Source organism: Myxine glutinosa, chromosome 7 (assembly GCF_964187855.1).
Source record: "Myxine glutinosa chromosome 7, kmMyxGlut1.1, whole genome shotgun sequence".
NCBI classification, from domain to species: Eukaryota; Metazoa; Chordata; class Myxini; order Myxiniformes; family Myxinidae; genus Myxine; species Myxine glutinosa.
Genome location: NC_136267.1, coordinates 49135388 through 49152857, shown reverse-complemented (window position 1 = coordinate 49152857; position 17470 = coordinate 49135388). Strand labels below are relative to the sequence as shown.

Sequence of the window (17470 nt, the reverse complement as noted above, 5' to 3'; positions counted from 1 at the left end):
ACATGGCCGGTGAGGGGATGGAATGGGAGCCACAGTGTCTTGTGGGTGGCGTATGTTTTTGTGTTGTGGTTAGGTGTTTTGATGTGGTCGTGAGAGTGGAACCTGGAGAGTGAGTGATGATTATTGGAGATAATGAGGGGCGATAAATTGTGCTTTTTGGAAATGTGCTAATGGAAAGGTGTAAGGATTTAATGATTCGAACTGTGAATGGGATTTCACATTGGCAGGCCATGGCAAGCCTTGTAACACCTTTTACACCATCTATGAATTGTACTGAATTGTGCTGAGTTGTGTGGAGAATTGAATGGCAGCGGGGGAGGAAGTGTGTTTTGGGGACCATGGGTGGGGAAGGTGTGTGTGTCCGCAGGTACAGAGCAAGCTCTGAGGAGCGATGCCTGCGGGCCCCCCTCTGCGGCAATTACCCCTGGCAGCCGGTGGTAACTGGAAATTGGAGCTCGTCGGTGGAGGGTCTGGTTGGGCGCCGCGGGGTGAGGAAGTCCCCCGGTGACCCGTGTTGCTGCGCGAAAGCAGGAGGCAAAGGAGCCTGGTGTGTGTGGAGACCCTCACCGGCGAGGTAACGGCGGAAAGGGGCTGTTGGGCTGTCATGGGGCCAAGAGGTAAAGGGGGGGGGCAATGAACTTGTAAGTCGGTTGACTTGTTTTTGGGACTGCGGGCACCACAGCCTGATGCGCCCCCACCATCTTTTTGTGCGGTACCTCCCCGCTGCCTAGTTGAGGAATGCACACACACGTGAATGACATCAATGCCATGGTCCTGCAGGGGGTGTATTGGGAATAAGTGCTTTGTTGATTTTTGCAATGCCTTGATGACCTATGGAATGAGAATGAGTGGTTAAGGGGTCTGTGTAGCATGAATGTGGGCGAAATCCACCGAGCCGTGTCACTCACCTGTAACATCTGGACAGGGCCCGAGGAAATTTAGGGGGATGCATTGGGGATGGCCCCGCAGGTAAGGTTGAGTCTTGTGGCATCCACCGGGGGACGCGGTCTGTAGACCGGGGTATGTACAAAGGTTAGAGTTTTGAGTTTTGGAAAGATGGTTAAGTTTTGTGGTTAAGTTAGTGTTGTGTGTTGTTGTTTCCTCCCTCCACAGGAACAACGAAGAAGATGTACATACTTGCATGATGGTTAAGGGGTTCAGCATGTTAAGGAAGTGTAGGTAGGTAGTCCGACTCACTTCCCACAGCCCTTCCTGATTTATTTCATAGGTTAATTAAGTGTGTGACAGTAAGTGTTAAGGCTGGAATGGTAGCCCTGCGGTGAACCTTGCAGGAGCTACGGTTCCAGGGGGGGGGGGGCTGTGTTATGAATTTGGTAATGCAACATCTAGAGCTAGGTAGATCTGAATAGGTAGGTATTCGGCTGTCGTGACAGGGACTCTACATGTAATAAGTTATTGATGTTCAGGCGGTTGTCGGGGTAAGATGTATGAGTGTGGATCTACCTGGAGATTCGAGTGTTAAATAGTGAGGGATTAAAGGTAACGCCCCTGTGAGTCTCACCTAGTAGTCAAACCTTTGTCCATTATGGCACTGCAAACCACATAAACATTAGTTAGGTCCTTAGCGCAACATTAAATAATCCCCTTTCCCTGACAAGGACTTCGTATTAAATTGGCAGGAAACCAGGTCAAAAACACCGCCATAATTGGCCGCCACCGTGTACACCTCAAAAGGCCTACAAACCTGGCCGGCACGTGTTATGCCAGGACCGCGGGGTCACGGACGGGAGATGTCAGGAGTCGCATGCCGCAGAGGGCGTGACCTGGGCGAGTTGGGAGGCTATGATTGGCTGAGGAGCGCGCCAATGTGACGTCATCGGCCATCAATATAGGCGACGGTCGGACGCCATTTCGGAGTTCGAGTGGAGTCCAGAGTTCGAGTTCGAGTGGAGTCCAGAGTTGAGTTGAGTTCAGTTCGAGTGGAGTCCAGAGTTGAGAGGGTTGAGTCGCAGAGTTCGTTGTTACAGTTCCGTACCAGAGTTCGTGGCAGTTGGCACAGGACACGGTTCGTTGCACAGTTCGTCGGAGTTGGCACAGGACACGGTTCGTTGAACATTCGTGACCACAGCTCGTTGCAGTTGGCAGTTGGCACTTGGTTTTGGTTGCTTCGTGCAGCCCTGCGGTGGACCGTTGGAGCAAAGGAGCTCGTGGTGTGTGTGGGCCGTTGGACCGACGAGGCCTGGTGGCGCTTGGAGGCGGACGCAGAGGGCCGTGGAACTTGGAGCGAGGTGTGCGATCGGGCCGAAAGGAGCGGTGTTGGACGGCAGCCACAAAGACGACGAAAGACCAGATAAGCCCGAATCCGCGTACATTTTGAACGACGTAACGTGTTCTTTTCGTAATTAATCTCCCTCGTTTTGTGTTTGATATCAGTCGTGTGGGGACGTCCCGATTTAGTTATTAGTATTACCGGCGCGTGTTTTTTTCACTGTTATTACTTTTCAATAATAAATCCTTATATTATTTTCTGTACATATTTGAACGCAGTTTCCTGGGTGTTTCATTTTAATAGATAAGGCTGTGGAGCTCGTTGCGTCTGGCCTCCCGCGTGTTTAACTTTGTGTTGAGCTTGAATCCGCCATTGAGTTTTCGCCTCGGGAGTGTAAAGTCTCGCAATCGGTCATCCGTGTTACCCTACGGTGTTCACCAAGGGTAGTCACGCGACAATATTGTTACGGTTTTTAGAACCTTCACTAGTAAATTTAGTAAATGCATTCCCTTATAAATGTTTCCCCTGTAAATATCCCCATCAATTGGCTGGTTAAAGATCGCACCCTAGTTAGTCCATGAACAACACGTAGCGAACCATAGGACCTCTCCGTAGTTATCTCATTATTATGTGTTTCAGTTAAGGACCTGTTCCCAATAGTTGAATCTGCATTGCATTAATCAAATAAGATAGGTCCCTTTCAATTTCCCCAAATCGCCTCACCCACGCTTCAAAGTGACAGTCGGGCAGCGTTCGCTGCCCCTTAGTTTGGCTCGTTGGATTGCCCCAAGCCGCCATTGGCCATGCGGTCAAGCCGAGAAAGAAGGGGGCGGAGCCGCCAGATCACGGGCGTGGCACGTCGACGCATCGGCGGAGGTGGAGTCAGCAAGCCTTTACCGGCCAACCAGCACCGCGGTGAGCCAACCGGTAGGCGTGTTATCAGAGCCAGTGGCTTGATTTCCAAGACAGCAATAAAAGCGGCTGCAAGGGACTGCTTGGCCAGTTGTTGAGTGAGAGGGTTCCGAAGAAGGAGAGAGAAAAAGGTACGAGCTGGGTGAGAAGGTGCAACCTGAATAAGAGAGTCGGTGAGAAGGCACGAGAGAGACGAAGCTGCGCGGAGCTGCTTCGGAAAGCCCTACCATGTGACACCGAATACGTGGAGCGGACCTCCTTGCTGTGCCTTCCCCCTGCCGAACCTTCCAGCCCTGCTGTCCTGCACGGACCCTTCTCCTTCGTCCAGTGATTCCTGCCTGCTATTCCCTTGTCGTGTAAGTCTGTTGTCTGTCCTGTTTGTTGTCTGGGGTATAATATAAGATCGTTTTAAGGTTTGCCCTGTGTATCTGCTTTTTCCTCCTTGTAAATGCCCTTCTTTCGTTTCCTCTTTTAGTATAGAAATAAACCTGTGTTCTTCCTTTACCCTTGTTGGTTCTTTGGCTTCCTCTCATCCGATCGCTTTAGTCCCTTCTTTCAATTGAGTGGCACGATTCGGCCAACGCTCGGAATCGGGTTTAGTCTCTTGATAATGGCTCGAGCCGCGGATTGCTAACCCGTTCGGCAAATACCATCTTGTCCGTGGTTCGAGCGGTGCTTGTCTCCCTGTTTTGCGGAGGGATTGGTAAAGGTATTCGGGAGAACACCTTGACCAATAACCCTGATCAATTCCACCCCGCAAAATAGCGTTACAAGTACCAGGACCAGAGACGGCCAGCTTAACAGGCCAAGGGGATTAACCCCCCCTTGCTAAGGGGAGTGCCGTCTCTGAGATCCGTAACAATTGGTAGTCAGGAGTTGGGATCTGGAACCTGTGACTAAATTTATTTAGACCAAATTTTGGACACCAATTGTGCTATTGGCCGTAACAATTGGTGTCGAGAAGTGGGATTTGGACCCGAACCAAATTTTTAAAAGAACATCTAAAAATTTGGTCAAAACCTGGAGCGGCCGAAATTTTTATTAACACCACCAAATTTAAATCGTGCCATGGATGATCAAGGCGATCGGATGCCGGTAGGGGAGGTAGAAGAGGAGTTAGAGGCAATCCAGGACCCCAGGGAGGAATTGGAGGAGGAGAGCAATGAGGGTGCGGTAGCGGGGGTTGCAGGCGCACAAATCCTCCAGCTATGGTGCATTAGTGAAGTGGAAATGGCTGGGCGTGTGGCCTGTTAGTGAGTGTAATTGAATGGGCACTCCACCCCTGTTAGTCTGTCGGCCAGGTGAGGCCGCAGGTGGGCTCTGGGAGCCAGTAGAGTTGTGAATGGGGCCTGAGGATCTGGAGGACGGACCCGGGTAGCCCAGTGCCAGAGAGGGCACCGAGTGGGGAGAGTGCCAGAGGGCCTTCCCCAGGTAGATAGGTTAGGGTAAGGAGCAGGTAAGCTCGGAGGCAACTACAGTGGCGGAGGGGTGCAGGTGAGTAGACCTGCTGGTGAGCCACACGACCCAGCCCGGAAATTGTGCGAAGGCATAGGGAGTTGAATCGGGGGAGTGAGACCCCAAATTGGTGGGCACTACAGTTTGGTCAATGGGAGTTCGGTTCTTAGAACCACATCGTGTAAGATGGCCAATGGTTTGGCAGGGAAAGACCCCGGGTAGAGTAAAAGTGTTAAAGCCATTTAGAAATATAGTGAGGATTGAATTCTCTTCGCACCATCTACATCCACTCACCTGAGGTGATGACAAGACTCCACACCATGTGATTTTTGCAAATGTTTTGGAATGGTGAGACGCATCATTACGTGGTGGTGACATTGTGCTTGTTTGTTCCATCTCTCCCTCCTTATGAGGAATTGATGGCAAATTTTAGAAATTGGGATTGTTGTTGAATTTGGAATTAGGGGAGATATGGGGGAGACAGGACGTAGAGACGAATTGTAAATTGTTGTAAATACGGGATAAGGGGGCAAGGGTTGAGTCGGTGACAGGGGGGTGACGTACGATAGGGACGAGCTTTCTCCGCTCGCTCTCCTGCGCACCTCACCTCTGCATTACCTTGTGTTGATGTGTACCCTTGTGCCCTTGCACCCCGCTAACTCTGCTTTGTCCTCCTTCCCCACCCATGGACCGTGCTCTCTGGGCAGTGAGGGGAAAGCGTGCAGGAGCCGCACTTGTGTGCCCGAGCCGCCGCTGCACAGCCTGCCTGAATCGATACACCACCTTATGGACCACACGTTTCTGTGGCTAAGCACCACACCCTTATGGACCCCACGTGTTGGGGCCTGGCCCCTCTGCTGGGACCGGCCATGATGGCCAGAGAAGAGTTGGCTTGCGGACCACGCTGAGGTGGACCCTTTTTGCCATACAGGTGGACCACCCATAGTTGGCCCCTGTGGGCCCTAAATAAAAATGGATGCGTTTTGTGCCTTTTTATTATTGTCAAATAGGCAGCAAGCCACAAGAAAGGACAACACCAGGAAGAAACATCGGACCAGCAGAGCAGGAGCAGAAACCAGAAGAACCGGTCAACAGTTTGTTTGCTTTTTATTTGAAATGTGTGAAATGAGCACTGAATGGTGCTTTGTGTGGTTTTTCTGGTGCTTATTGGTGCTGATGGTGCTTTGGTGCTTTGTGGTGCTCTTGTGCTCGGGGGTGCACTGCAATATCAATTGTGCATCCCCAGGCACTTGAGTATGGTGTATCGGTGCAGTGCAGTGCATGCTCTTCCTCTTTTGCAGATATTTTCTTTTTGTCTCCCAAAATGACAGGTCCTGGGTTTGCCGTTTAAATACAAATTAGTGTTTTGTAAATAATGCTCCCCACCGTAAATGTATAGTTTGAGAATAATTCCGCAATTCGGTTATTCTGTGGGCGTGAGTCTGTTAGGTAGGATGCAACGTAGCAGGTGGGACATACGTAGTTGTTTTAAAACTGTCGCACTCAGGGTAAGGTTAATAGTAGAGGGCTATTACACCTGAGTGTCACATTAAGTAAAGTTAGTTCGGGTCGAGACGACCCTAGAGGAAAAACGGGTGCTGTGTTACGGTTTTTAGAACCTTCACTAGTAAATTTAGTAAATGCATTCCCTTATAAATGTTTCCCCTGTAAATATCCCCATCAATGGGCTGGTTAAAGATCGCAATCTAGTTAGTCCATGAACAACACGTAGCGAACCATAGGACCTCTCCGTAGTTATCTCATTATTATGTGTTTCAGTTAAGGACCTGTTCCCAATAGTTGAATCTGCGTTGCATTAATCAAATAAGATAGGTCCCTTTCAATTTCCCCAAATCGCCTCACCCACGCTTCAAAGTGACAGTCAGGCAGCGTTCGCTGCCCCTTAGTTTGGCTCGTTGGATTGCCCCAAGCCGCCATTGGCCATGCGGTCAAGCCGAGAAAGAAGGGGGCGGAGCCGCCAGATCACGGGCGTGGCACGTCGACGCATCGGCAGAGGTGGAGTCAGCAAGCCTTTACCGGCCAACCAGCACCGCGGTGAGCCAACCGTTAGGCGTGTTATCAGAGCCGGCGGCTTGATTTCCAAGACAGCAATAAAAGCGGCTGCAAGGGACTGCTTGGCCAGTTGTTGAGTGAGAGGGTTCCGAAGAAGGAGAGAGAAAAAGGTACGAGCTGGATGAGAAGGTGCAACCTGAATAAGAGAGTCGGTGAGAAGGCACGAGAGAGACAAAGCTGCGCGGAGCTGCTTCGGAAAGCCCAACCGTGTGACACCGAATACGTGGAGCAGACCTCCTTGCTGTGCCTTCCCCCTGCCGAACCTTCCAGCCCTGCTGTCCTGCACGGACCCTTCTCCTTCGTCCAGTGATTCCTGCCTGCTATTCCCTTGTCGTGTAAGTCTGTTGTCTGTCCTGTTTGTTGTCTGGGGTATAATATAAGATCGTTTTAAGGTTTGCCCTGTGTATCTGCTTTTTCCTCCTTGTAAATGCCCTTCTTTCGTTTCCTCTTTTAGTATAGAAATAAACCTGTGTTCTTCCTTTACCCTTGTTGGTTCTTTGGCTTCCTCTCATCCGATCGCTTTAGTCCCTTCTTTCAATTGAGTTCCTGTGGCACGATTCGGCCAACGCTCGGAATCGGGTTTAGTCTCTTGATAACGGCTCGAGCCGCGGATTGCTAACCCGTTCGGCAAATACCATCTTGTCCATGGTTCGAGCGGTGCTTGTCTCCCTGTTTTGCGGAGGGATTGGTAAAGGTATTCGGGAGAACACCTTGACCAATAACCCTGATCAATTCCACCCCGCAAAAGAGCGTTACAAGTACCAGGACCAGAGACGGCCAGCTTAACAGGCCAAGGGGATTAACCCCCCCCCCCCTTGCTAAGGGGAGTGCCATCTCTGAGATCCGTAACAATATTATTGGACAATCGTTAATTTAATTTGTGTTTGTCCGATATATTAATTGTCATTCAAAAATTTTAGGTACAGTGTACTGTAGTACACCTTGCGGAAATTTTAAATAGCATACTGTCTGCCAACGGTGTAGAAGTAACAAATCGTGTCGCCCGCTCATGGAGAACTGACATGGCAAGCGCTCAGTGGGTGCCGCATTGCTTTATGTCCCAGTCTCATGCGTTTTGTCCTGTGGTCAACATGGAGTGTTTTCTGGTGTACTTACTGTGCAGCTTTTAAGGAGCCCTTAGCTATGAGTGTAATTCGTGTTGCAACTAACTACTCCTGCAAGTACTCCAGCCAAAATAATCCTGTCAAGTCGTCAATTTGGACGCTATTAGGCATGCAGAACAGGCAGAATGTGCAGTAGACATTGGTCGTGCTTTGGGTATATGCCGCCTATCACAGTGCGAAGCAGAGTAAAAACAGTGAAAAACTAGAATAACACTCAGTAGAGCGCATACCCCTGCCAGACTGAGCAGTTTACGTTTTGGATCCCACTGATCGGGTTGGATCTGGATCCAGACCTGAACCAAAATCTAATCGGCTTGCTCTTACCAACTCATCCACCAAGTTTTGTCATAAGTCGTCCACAACTTTTTGAAATATCATACGTATATCATTTTTGGCCCTGTCTCTCAATGATTATGAATCACTTAAGAAATTAAAAAAATTATTGTACACCTTGTCATACACCTAACCTCTCCACCAAATATCGTCTGAATCTGTTCACAACCTTTTGAGATATCCTGGTCACAGACAAACAAACAGATAGGGGTGAAAACATAACCTCTGCCCACTTTTGGTGGCCGAAGTATTTAAAAGAAAGTGTGTTACTCAAGGAGTTGCATTACATGTTATGAATGGGAGTGACTCTACAATGGAGAAACACGTGTGGAAGACCAAAATCGGCGAAATGTGCCCATGAGTTTGTCGCTGATTCAAGAGAAAACGAAATGGCTCTGGCACGATTTAAAGGAAAGTGAGGGTGCGTCGAGTGATGTGGATGGGTTTAAGGAGTTTCGGGCAAGCATTGGCTGGTTCCGAAGGTTTCTAGGAACAGGCTAACCTTCACAACTTTACATCTTCAGATGACGAGGCAGGAAGGCCTGCCTCTTCCTCCCTGTCGGCCCTACACTCTCAACCTGCACCAATAAATTGTCTATTTGTGTACACACATTATTTCAATCGTGTTCTTTATTGATTTGTTTAATTTTTGTCTCTAATGTATACTTGAGTGAAGGTTAAGTGAAGTTAGGGTGACCAAAACATTTTCCTCATCATAACACTATGTACAGTATATGGGGAAATCGTATCCGAATAACGTCGCAGTTTTTAGGAACATATATACTTAGCTTAGCGGTGTTGGCTTAGCGGTTAGGGTGCCGGCTTGGGATCCTAGGATCCTGGGTTCACATCCCGGGCGATCGCTGAATTACCGCCGGGGGGTTGACTCAGCCTGTCATCCTTCCGAGGTCGGCAAATTGAGTACCAGCTTGCTGGGATGAATGATCCTGGTGTGTACCCCGGTTTAGAATAGGTACACCGTATCCCTGCGCATCGTAAGAGGCGACTAAAGGTTGGCATCAGGAAGGGCATCCGGCCATAAAAACATTGCCTCAAACAGGGAACCATGATTGTCATGGGGCCCGCAAGGCTAACCCCCGCTTTAGCGGGGAAAATGGCCTTAAAAACGATCATTCATTCATTCATATTCATATACGACGTAAATCGGTGACTTGCTGTATATAACATGCATTTTAAGGCCATTTTCCCTGCTAGAGCGGGGGTTAGCCTTGCGGTCCCCATGACAATCTTCTCCATTTTGCCCTATTATCTGCATCTCTCCTTGTTAACCCCCTTGCCCGCATTTCTTCTTCCACCATCTTTAGCCAAGTCTTTCTCGGTCTTCCCCGTCCTCTACTTCCTTCTACATTAATTTCCATCACTCTTCTCAACCAGTCACTTTCATCCTTCCTCAACACATGACCAAACCATCTCAACCTGTTCCTCTTCACAGCATCAATCACAGGCAATATTCCCATCATCTTTCGCAATTCATCATTTGTCTTCCTCTCTCTCAACGATACTCCGCACATCCATCGAACCATTTGCATTTCCACCCTTTCCAGCCTTCGTTGCTGCTCTACGTTCATTACCCATGTCTCGCTCCCATAAATCATAACACTTCTCACACATGCAGCATACACCTTTCCCTTCGGCTTCAGCGACACTCCCCTCCTCATCAGCACGCCACTCAGTTCCCGAAACTTCTTCCATGCACATCTCACTCGAGCAACCGTTGCCGAGTCTGATCCACCTTCTCCATTCAGCAAGTCTCCGAGGTAGCAAAATGTTTTCACACCTTCCAGCTTCACGCCGTCTCCAAGATCCAACTCAACCTTTCCTCCATCTGCAGCTCCCTCTGTGCACACCTTACATTTGAATGTAGCTGCCACACTGGTAAATGACCCTCTCAGACCACTACATTTTTGATGAACCCACTCAGCGCACATTGTACATTGAATGGAGTTCACTCCGACACCCTTCCTGCACACAGCACACGGCCACTTCCCAGTTCTTTCCACCTCACCACATGCTTTACCACTTGCCATCACCTTCGTCTTTCCGATATTCACCTTCAGACTCTTTGTCTCCATACATTCCTTCCACTTGTTCATCTTTTCCTTCAGTCCATCCATACTTTCCATCTGTTGGAAAGATACTTATTGTCATACTTACCATATTGCTGTATGAGATAAATAAATTGTTTAATTCATTGCTGCCATAACATTAATGCTCATTTTTTTCCCATTCCGCACACATACACCTTCTCTTCATCCAGAAAATCGCACCAGGTTTGGGATATTGCGGGGTGGTGGCGGTGCTGCTTTTGGAGCCGGTGGGCATGCCTGGGGTGGCGCCATGGATTGGCGATCTGGACTTGCAGGGGATGACGGTCTTTGCAACACTGGATGCGCATGGTCTTGGTTGGCTGATCGATTTTGTGACCAGGCGTGCAATGTGTTGGCCTGCAGCTTTGATGTCGGAGACTGTGGAAACTGTAGGATTCGCATTGCAACACGTCTCGTTTTATTTCAACATGTTATCCTTAATGGTGTAATTTCATTTGGATCTAATGTTTCTCACTTTCCCTTGTTTGTTACGCCTTTTTCTTTGTCTTACAGCTAATTATGACCAGCTGACAAATCTTTCTCTCGGTGCAAACTCCACATCTTTTTCCGCGCCTCACGGTGCCACTCAACTCCTAATCTCGTATTCCCATGTGGCTGAGCGTGTGATAAACGGAGCGTATACCTTGAACCCATCTCTGCGGCATGCCTCCGTCACGAACAAGTTTCGCTCCATCCACGTGATCCTCACCCCAAATTGCTCTGCACAGGTTCTGCAGTTAAACTTCACGCTGATTAATCACTCTGGCCAACAGTTTGTTCTGAATCTCAGTATTCATGTGGACACGACGGGGATTGAGAAGTCGTTGACTTGGGCGACTCATGTAAATGCGACACCGGAATATGTTGGTACGAGCAACGGTAGCCTCAGTGTGACTAACAGAACAACAAGGAATAAGACCAAAGGAAAAGAAGAGCAACCGTTTGAAGGTGTACCTGAGTGGTTGATGTTTCCTAAAATACGAAAGTGGAATGAGCACAAGGGTAACAAAACACAGGAGCCGGGACGGGTGTTAGAGGTGCACAAGCCGGGCAACAAGCAGAGAAGAAATGAGGTTCTGAACTATGTTATTGGAGATCGTGTCACCGTTCCTTCACGAGCAATCAAAAGCCAAAAATCTTCACTCTTCCTCAAGAAGGGCGATGACGGATTGCCTGATGAAAAGAGCATAAGCATGCCGTCACAAAAACCTCATGGCTTCCTTCCTTGGGAGAAGACCAACTACTTTGGAAAGCTGACAAAGGTGATGATGTAGAGAACAGTAAAATTAATAAAATAGTGTACCTTAATAAGATGCAATTAGTTCATAATTGTAATCCTATTTTCTCCTAGTTTCAAAAAATCGGAACAAACAAACAAAAAATTTCATATTTCATTTCAACCCATAACGATAATAATTTGTATTGAATTTCCTTCTGCTTCTGGTTCTACATTCCTCCCCACACCCTCTTCTCTCTAAACGGAATCTACATTAAATGATACAAATGCTTCTTCTTCTTCAATCATTCATTTTAAGAATGCATTTCAACCCTTGTTTCTCCTTCACAAATGCTGCAGCCATTCTGCTTCTCCAACACTATATACGTCTTCTTCTTCTTTACAAAAGTATTATTTTTGAGGTTTTTGTCTGCTTTGCTCCTCGTCCACAAATCTTCCCCCACCCACCCTCCCCCTCACTCCCTCTGATACAGTGTATCATTTCTCCATGCATTTAGCATGTGTTCTAATCCATCCCATGATCTTTATCTCTGTTTATCAAAATTGGGAATATGGAAACAGGAAAAGCATCCACCCCCACCCCAACCCTAAGGATTAATGCCCCTCCTTTCTGCCTCCCTCCACACCCCTCCCTCTCAATGCTTCCTCCTCATCACACCCTCTAAGTCTAAACCATTCCTCCTCACCCCACATAGTCAAAACCTCCCCCGCATCCCACCCATCTCAAAGTCTCCCATCACATATTGCACCATCCGAATACCTCCTTCCCCCTATCTCTAACTGTGTGGATCTCAAACATCCAGGGCTTCCGTTGAAACCTGACATCTCTCAATCCAGGCCGCTGCCGATAAACCAGGCATCATTTGTTTATCTTTCTTCCACTGGATGTCCTTGACTCCTTAGTGTCTCTCCCTGGCTATCGTCTCCTCAGGTTTGATGGACCTGGACCACGTTCTGGTGGCGGAGTCACACTGTACATCAAGAACTCCATTTCTCATTCTCCGTGTACTGCTCTTATACCTCCCACACCCAATGAGTACCTCCAGCTGTGACTTACCCTCCGCTCCCACCTCATGTTTGTCTGTGTGTTGTACCATCCTCCCAACAGTGACAACTCTATCTACATCTCTCTCAGATGACATGGAGCAACTTTTAATCACTCATCCCAACTCTCTTCCTCATATGTGGTGACTTGTTGTCATCATTCTAATTAGCTCGGTGTTGGTACCTCTCTCACCAGCCATGGCACTTCTGCAAAGGACTTCTGTGATTCCATGGGACTGACTCGATCCATAAATTTCCCCACCAGGATTTTTCCCAATGGAAAAATCTTCTCTTCTGGATTTGCTAATGACCAACTTACCCACCAATGTATCTTGCTCATCCTCTGCCCCAACTGGCTCATCTGATCATGTGCTTGTAAAGGTTAACATCTCTCTGGCCATTCTCAGAGAGTAGCCTCAACACCGGTGAGTCTGGTAGTTCACTCGGGAAAACTGGCAGGGACAAGCAGCCATCACACTTCAGAACTGGTCTCCTATATCTACAAATTTGCTTTCTCTTATGCACAGATTCATCCCATCTCATCTTCAATTATCTTACCCATCCTCCCAATCTTGGTACTCTGAATCCTGTGGTGAGGCAGTTGCTATAAAACAATTTGAACAAGGCACCACAGTCGACTCCACTCATGAAAAGGCTGAACGACTCAATTCTGTTTGCTTCAAAATGTGTCCCTAACCCTATCTGTACCTGTACCCACCCTACCCAGTCTTACCCAAATGCTCCTGGATTCTGTGGATTTTGCACCTGAGAAGGTGTAAAAGTTTCTGGCAACCCTCGATTCTGACTGCAACTGAACCGGACGGCCTCTTCTCTGCTGCTCTTGCACTTCCTCTTCCTCTCTCTGCCTTTTCTTGGTCATTTACCCCAGGTCATTTCACCCTGTCATTCCATCTGCTTGGAAATCGGCCAACATGACAACATCACAGCATTCCATAGCAAAGGTGCAAAAACGGATCCGCTTGTTTACAGACCAATTAGCTTGCTTCCCATCAGGGGCAAGGTCATCAATCCATCACTGCAGTTGACATAAAACAATTTATTTTCTCCAACACCTCATCTCCGATCATCATTTCAGAATCAGACCTGGTCACTCTGCCTTGGACATGCTGCTTCTACTCTCCCAACAATGGATGGGGGCCCTCAATATCAGTCAGGAGATCATGGCCGTCTCTCTGGGAAAATCTCAAACTTTCGATACAGTCTGACATTACCGCCTTGCTCTCCAAACTCTCTGCCTATCCTATGGCATCAAAGGCCAACTCGGCTCTTAGTTTACTGACTTCCTCCACTCTTGTTGCCAACATGTGGCTATCGACGGAATCCTTTCTTCTTCTCTCCCTGTCAAAGTTGGTGTACCCCAAGGCTGTGTTCTATCTAGGCCCCATGTTATTCCTAATCTTCATCAATGATCTCACTGACTCTGGAAAATCCTATTTTTCTCTTTGCTGATGACTCCACTCTCTGCCGTGACGTCCCTCATTCTTCTGACAGACAGGCAGCTCAGACCTCTCCTCAGACCTTGACGCAATCACAATCTGGTCAAACACTTAGAACATGTCTTTCAATCCTGGGAAATCCCACACACTCACTCTCTGTCTCTCTGAAAGGACCATTCTGCAAACCCTCCCATATACTTTCTCAACAACCATCTCAGAGGTTGTCACTCAAACTCTTGGGTCTTACTTTCAGCCATGATCTCTCTTTGGATTTCAAAGATCTCTCTTGGATTTTCAGCCATGATCCACATTTCAAAGTTGGCCTCAAAAGCCAGGTCCCGAGCATCCTCCATCATGCACAGTCCTTCCTTGGCACACCTGAGCTCCTATCCACCTGCAACGCTTTCACCGCAGCCTGATGGAGTACTGTTCTCCTCTCTGGGCTGGCTCCCCTGCCTCACACCTTCCTCAGCTTGACGCTGTGGATACCAAAGCTTTCAAGGACATTGGAATCTATCGCGATGAAGCTGAGTCTATGGGCCTATCAGTTCCCAATCACCGACAGGTCAGTGGTCTCTCTGTCTTCTTCGACCTCATTTCTGGTCTTGCACACTCTGCACTATCTGTGCTCTGTTCCCTCCCAAGTAGTTGCAGGACGCGCATGGTCGACCAGAAACTCCCTCCTAGTGAACCGCTTTCCACACTCTTTTTCAATCTCATTTTTCTCTCCCGGGCTTCAAGACAGCTGTTCACAACCATCTCAGGTCATACCCCATCCAAAACCACGATCTTTTCTACACTCGATAAAGCACCCCCACCCCTCCCAAAGATTTTGCTTATGTATCTATCTTGGCAACCCCTTGCCTTCTCCCCTAACCCTCATCATTACCTGCGTCCCTTGTTTGTCCGTCTCCGCCCGCCTTCTCTCTCTGCCCACCTTCTCTCTCTGCTCACCTTCTCTCTGCTCACCTTCTCTCTGCCCACCTTCTCTCTCTGCCCACCTTCTCTCTCTGCCCACCTTCTCTCTCCGCCCGCCTTCTCTCTCCGCCCGCCTTCTCTCTCTGCCCACCTTCTCTCTCTGCCCACCTTCTCTCTCTGCCCACGTTCTCTCTCTGCCCACCTTCTCTCTCTGCCCGCCTTCTCTCTCTGCCCACGTTCTCTCTCTGCCCACCTTCTCTCTCTGCCCACCTTCTCTCTCCGCCCGCCTTCTCTCTCCGCCCGCCTTCTCTCTCCGCCCGCCTTCTCTCTCCGCCCGCCTTCTCTCTCTGCCCACCTTCTCACTCCGCTCTGCTGTTGGCTTTGTTGTGCCCTAGATGATGTATATTTTAAATAGTATTTATCATGTGGCTGGCAGGATGGTCTTGACCCTGGAGGTTTTGCACACTCGCCTCTAAGCTGTCTATCCTGGGTTCCAATCTAGACCCAGCTATAAACTGTTATCCTGGTGTTTCATAGGGAGGGTGATTCATCAATGTGTGTGCTGCCACTCTGATGGACATTAAACGGGCGTTCTGTCTGCCGGCATTAGTTGGTGGACATCAAAGATCCCACGGTGTCCTTCATTGAAGAGTAGGCGAGCTATCGCCGGCACACTGGCCAAATTCCAAATTCTTGCCCTAACTACTGCTGGGAAAAACCAACCCATATTATTCTTGCCAAGAACCTGCTTTGGCAACACAAACGCTCTGTAAATCAGAATTTACCATTGCTGTGCCCTAACGTATTAACTTTTGTGCCCGTCTGCTCTTAAAGGGGCCAGAAGGTCGACTTGGACAAGGAGCTGCAGGTGACGGGAAAGCAGAAGGTGACCGTGGAATACAAATCCGGCCGAGATCACGTCGCCTGCTCGACACTTACGGGGATTCCCTGCGTCATGTGAATTCGTTGTTCAACCAGCATTTCGGTTTCTATGGGCGCCGTGTTCCCGCTCACATGCCTCATCTCGTTCAAAAAGACATCATGCAAGCTCTGCAGGATGAGTGAGTGCAGTTGAACCTTTGGAATTTTCTTTATTCGACGAAAGAAACTTTGGAATTCTCTTCGTACAATGATTGATTTCAGGCTTTGGGAAATTGTACTGCTTAAATCTTTATTGTGGAGACCTCTCCTTTCCCGCCGTTGTAGTAGTTGCACAAGGCCGCTAAAATGCGTGGGAAAATAGTAAAATGCACACACACACACTAAATATTGTCCGACTGCAGTTCTGTTGAAATCTTGAATTGCATGTCTGGTGCAGTTATCTCTGAATACATAACCCGTCCTCACACAAGGTCCTCAAGAGATTTGATGAAGCTCTTACCATATTTCTATCAGATCTCATGGGATGCCATCGGGATTCTTTGGAAGGGCGGTCAAGATATTCCATGTTATGAAATCTAGTCGAGACCTCTGTTTCCAGATACGAGGCTTCATTGAAATCTATCTCAACATACCCTGTGTAAACAGAACATAGAATAATGTCAGAACTATAGCAAAGATTCTATCAGCATTTCATCGTTCAGAAGCAAGCTAGTTATGCATTCCCGCATCATACCTTTCTCGAGTTTCCGCTCGCAACACACACAAATCAAACCAAAACCTCCTCCTTCCACGGCAACCCGTTATATTCCCTTCTCAAGGTCATTCCATTTGAATCCTCTCCTTCATTTTTTTTATTGCATTCCATCTCTAGATTGAAATAAAAGACAGGCTTCTGGATTGAAATAAAAAGGGGAGCATGGTAGAGTCAAATTCAGAAGAGGCACTTGTGGGCAGGATTGGGAATTGACAATGAATGTGGGATTGGGGATGGGGGGGGGGGGGGGGGTGCGATGGAGAGGAGAAAACTTTGGCAGAAATGGATCGCTGACAGACTTTCAGGGTCATCAACCAAAATGGTGGATTTCTGAGGAGTTCCAGACAGTTTGGGGATGATGAAACTTTACCCAGAGTGTGTTATGGATTTTCAGGGGGGGGGGGGGGGGGGGGGGGAGCGGGTGGCATGTGAGCCCGAGTGGTGTTAATCTGTCATCACACTATAATACGCATTTTGGTGTCCGTTGACAGTCTATCTGACATCGATGTATCCGGTCATTACTTATGCAATCTCAACCAACTAAACTTGCCAAGCGGCCTACGGGTCATGTCTCAAAGGTTGTAGTGACTTAATTTGGCCCCCTCACTAGGGGTTCCGAAAGTGGAGCGACGCAAATTGTCTTCGTAAATGTGTACCATATAGCACCACTCCCGACGGTGGTGGGAGAGTATTGTGAGTGATTCTTCAGAACCCTCAATTGTATCATGAGTAACGGGACACACTGTTATTTTACACTCGCTTAGCCTATGTTGCTTTAGACCTGCCTGCAAAGATTTCGGAGGAATTCCCATGTTTTGTTGCCTTTTTCCACCTTGGGAAGGTGTGTGTGTGTGTGTGTGTGTGTGTGTGTGTGTGTGTGTGTGTGTGTGTGTGTGTGTGTGTGTGTGTGTGTGTGTGTGTGTGTGTGTGTGTGTGTGTGTGT

General features: G+C 48.3%; 1 protein-coding gene across 4 annotated transcripts in view; it reads left to right on the top strand.

The window, feature by feature from the left end:
* GNPTAB (N-acetylglucosamine-1-phosphate transferase subunits alpha and beta) overlaps nucleotides 1-17470 on the top strand; it is a 66008-nt gene that overhangs the window by 32153 nt on the left and 16385 nt on the right. For all 4 annotated transcript variants that reach the window (XM_068122280.2, XM_078781681.1, XM_068122281.2 and 1 more), the window contains 3 exons: nucleotides 10406-10624; nucleotides 10749-11497; nucleotides 15726-15952. In XM_068122280.2, the coding sequence (XP_067978381.2) occupies nucleotides 10406-10624; nucleotides 10749-11497; nucleotides 15726-15952 (1195 nt within the window). The remainder of the gene's footprint in view (nucleotides 1-10405; nucleotides 10625-10748; nucleotides 11498-15725; nucleotides 15953-17470) is intronic.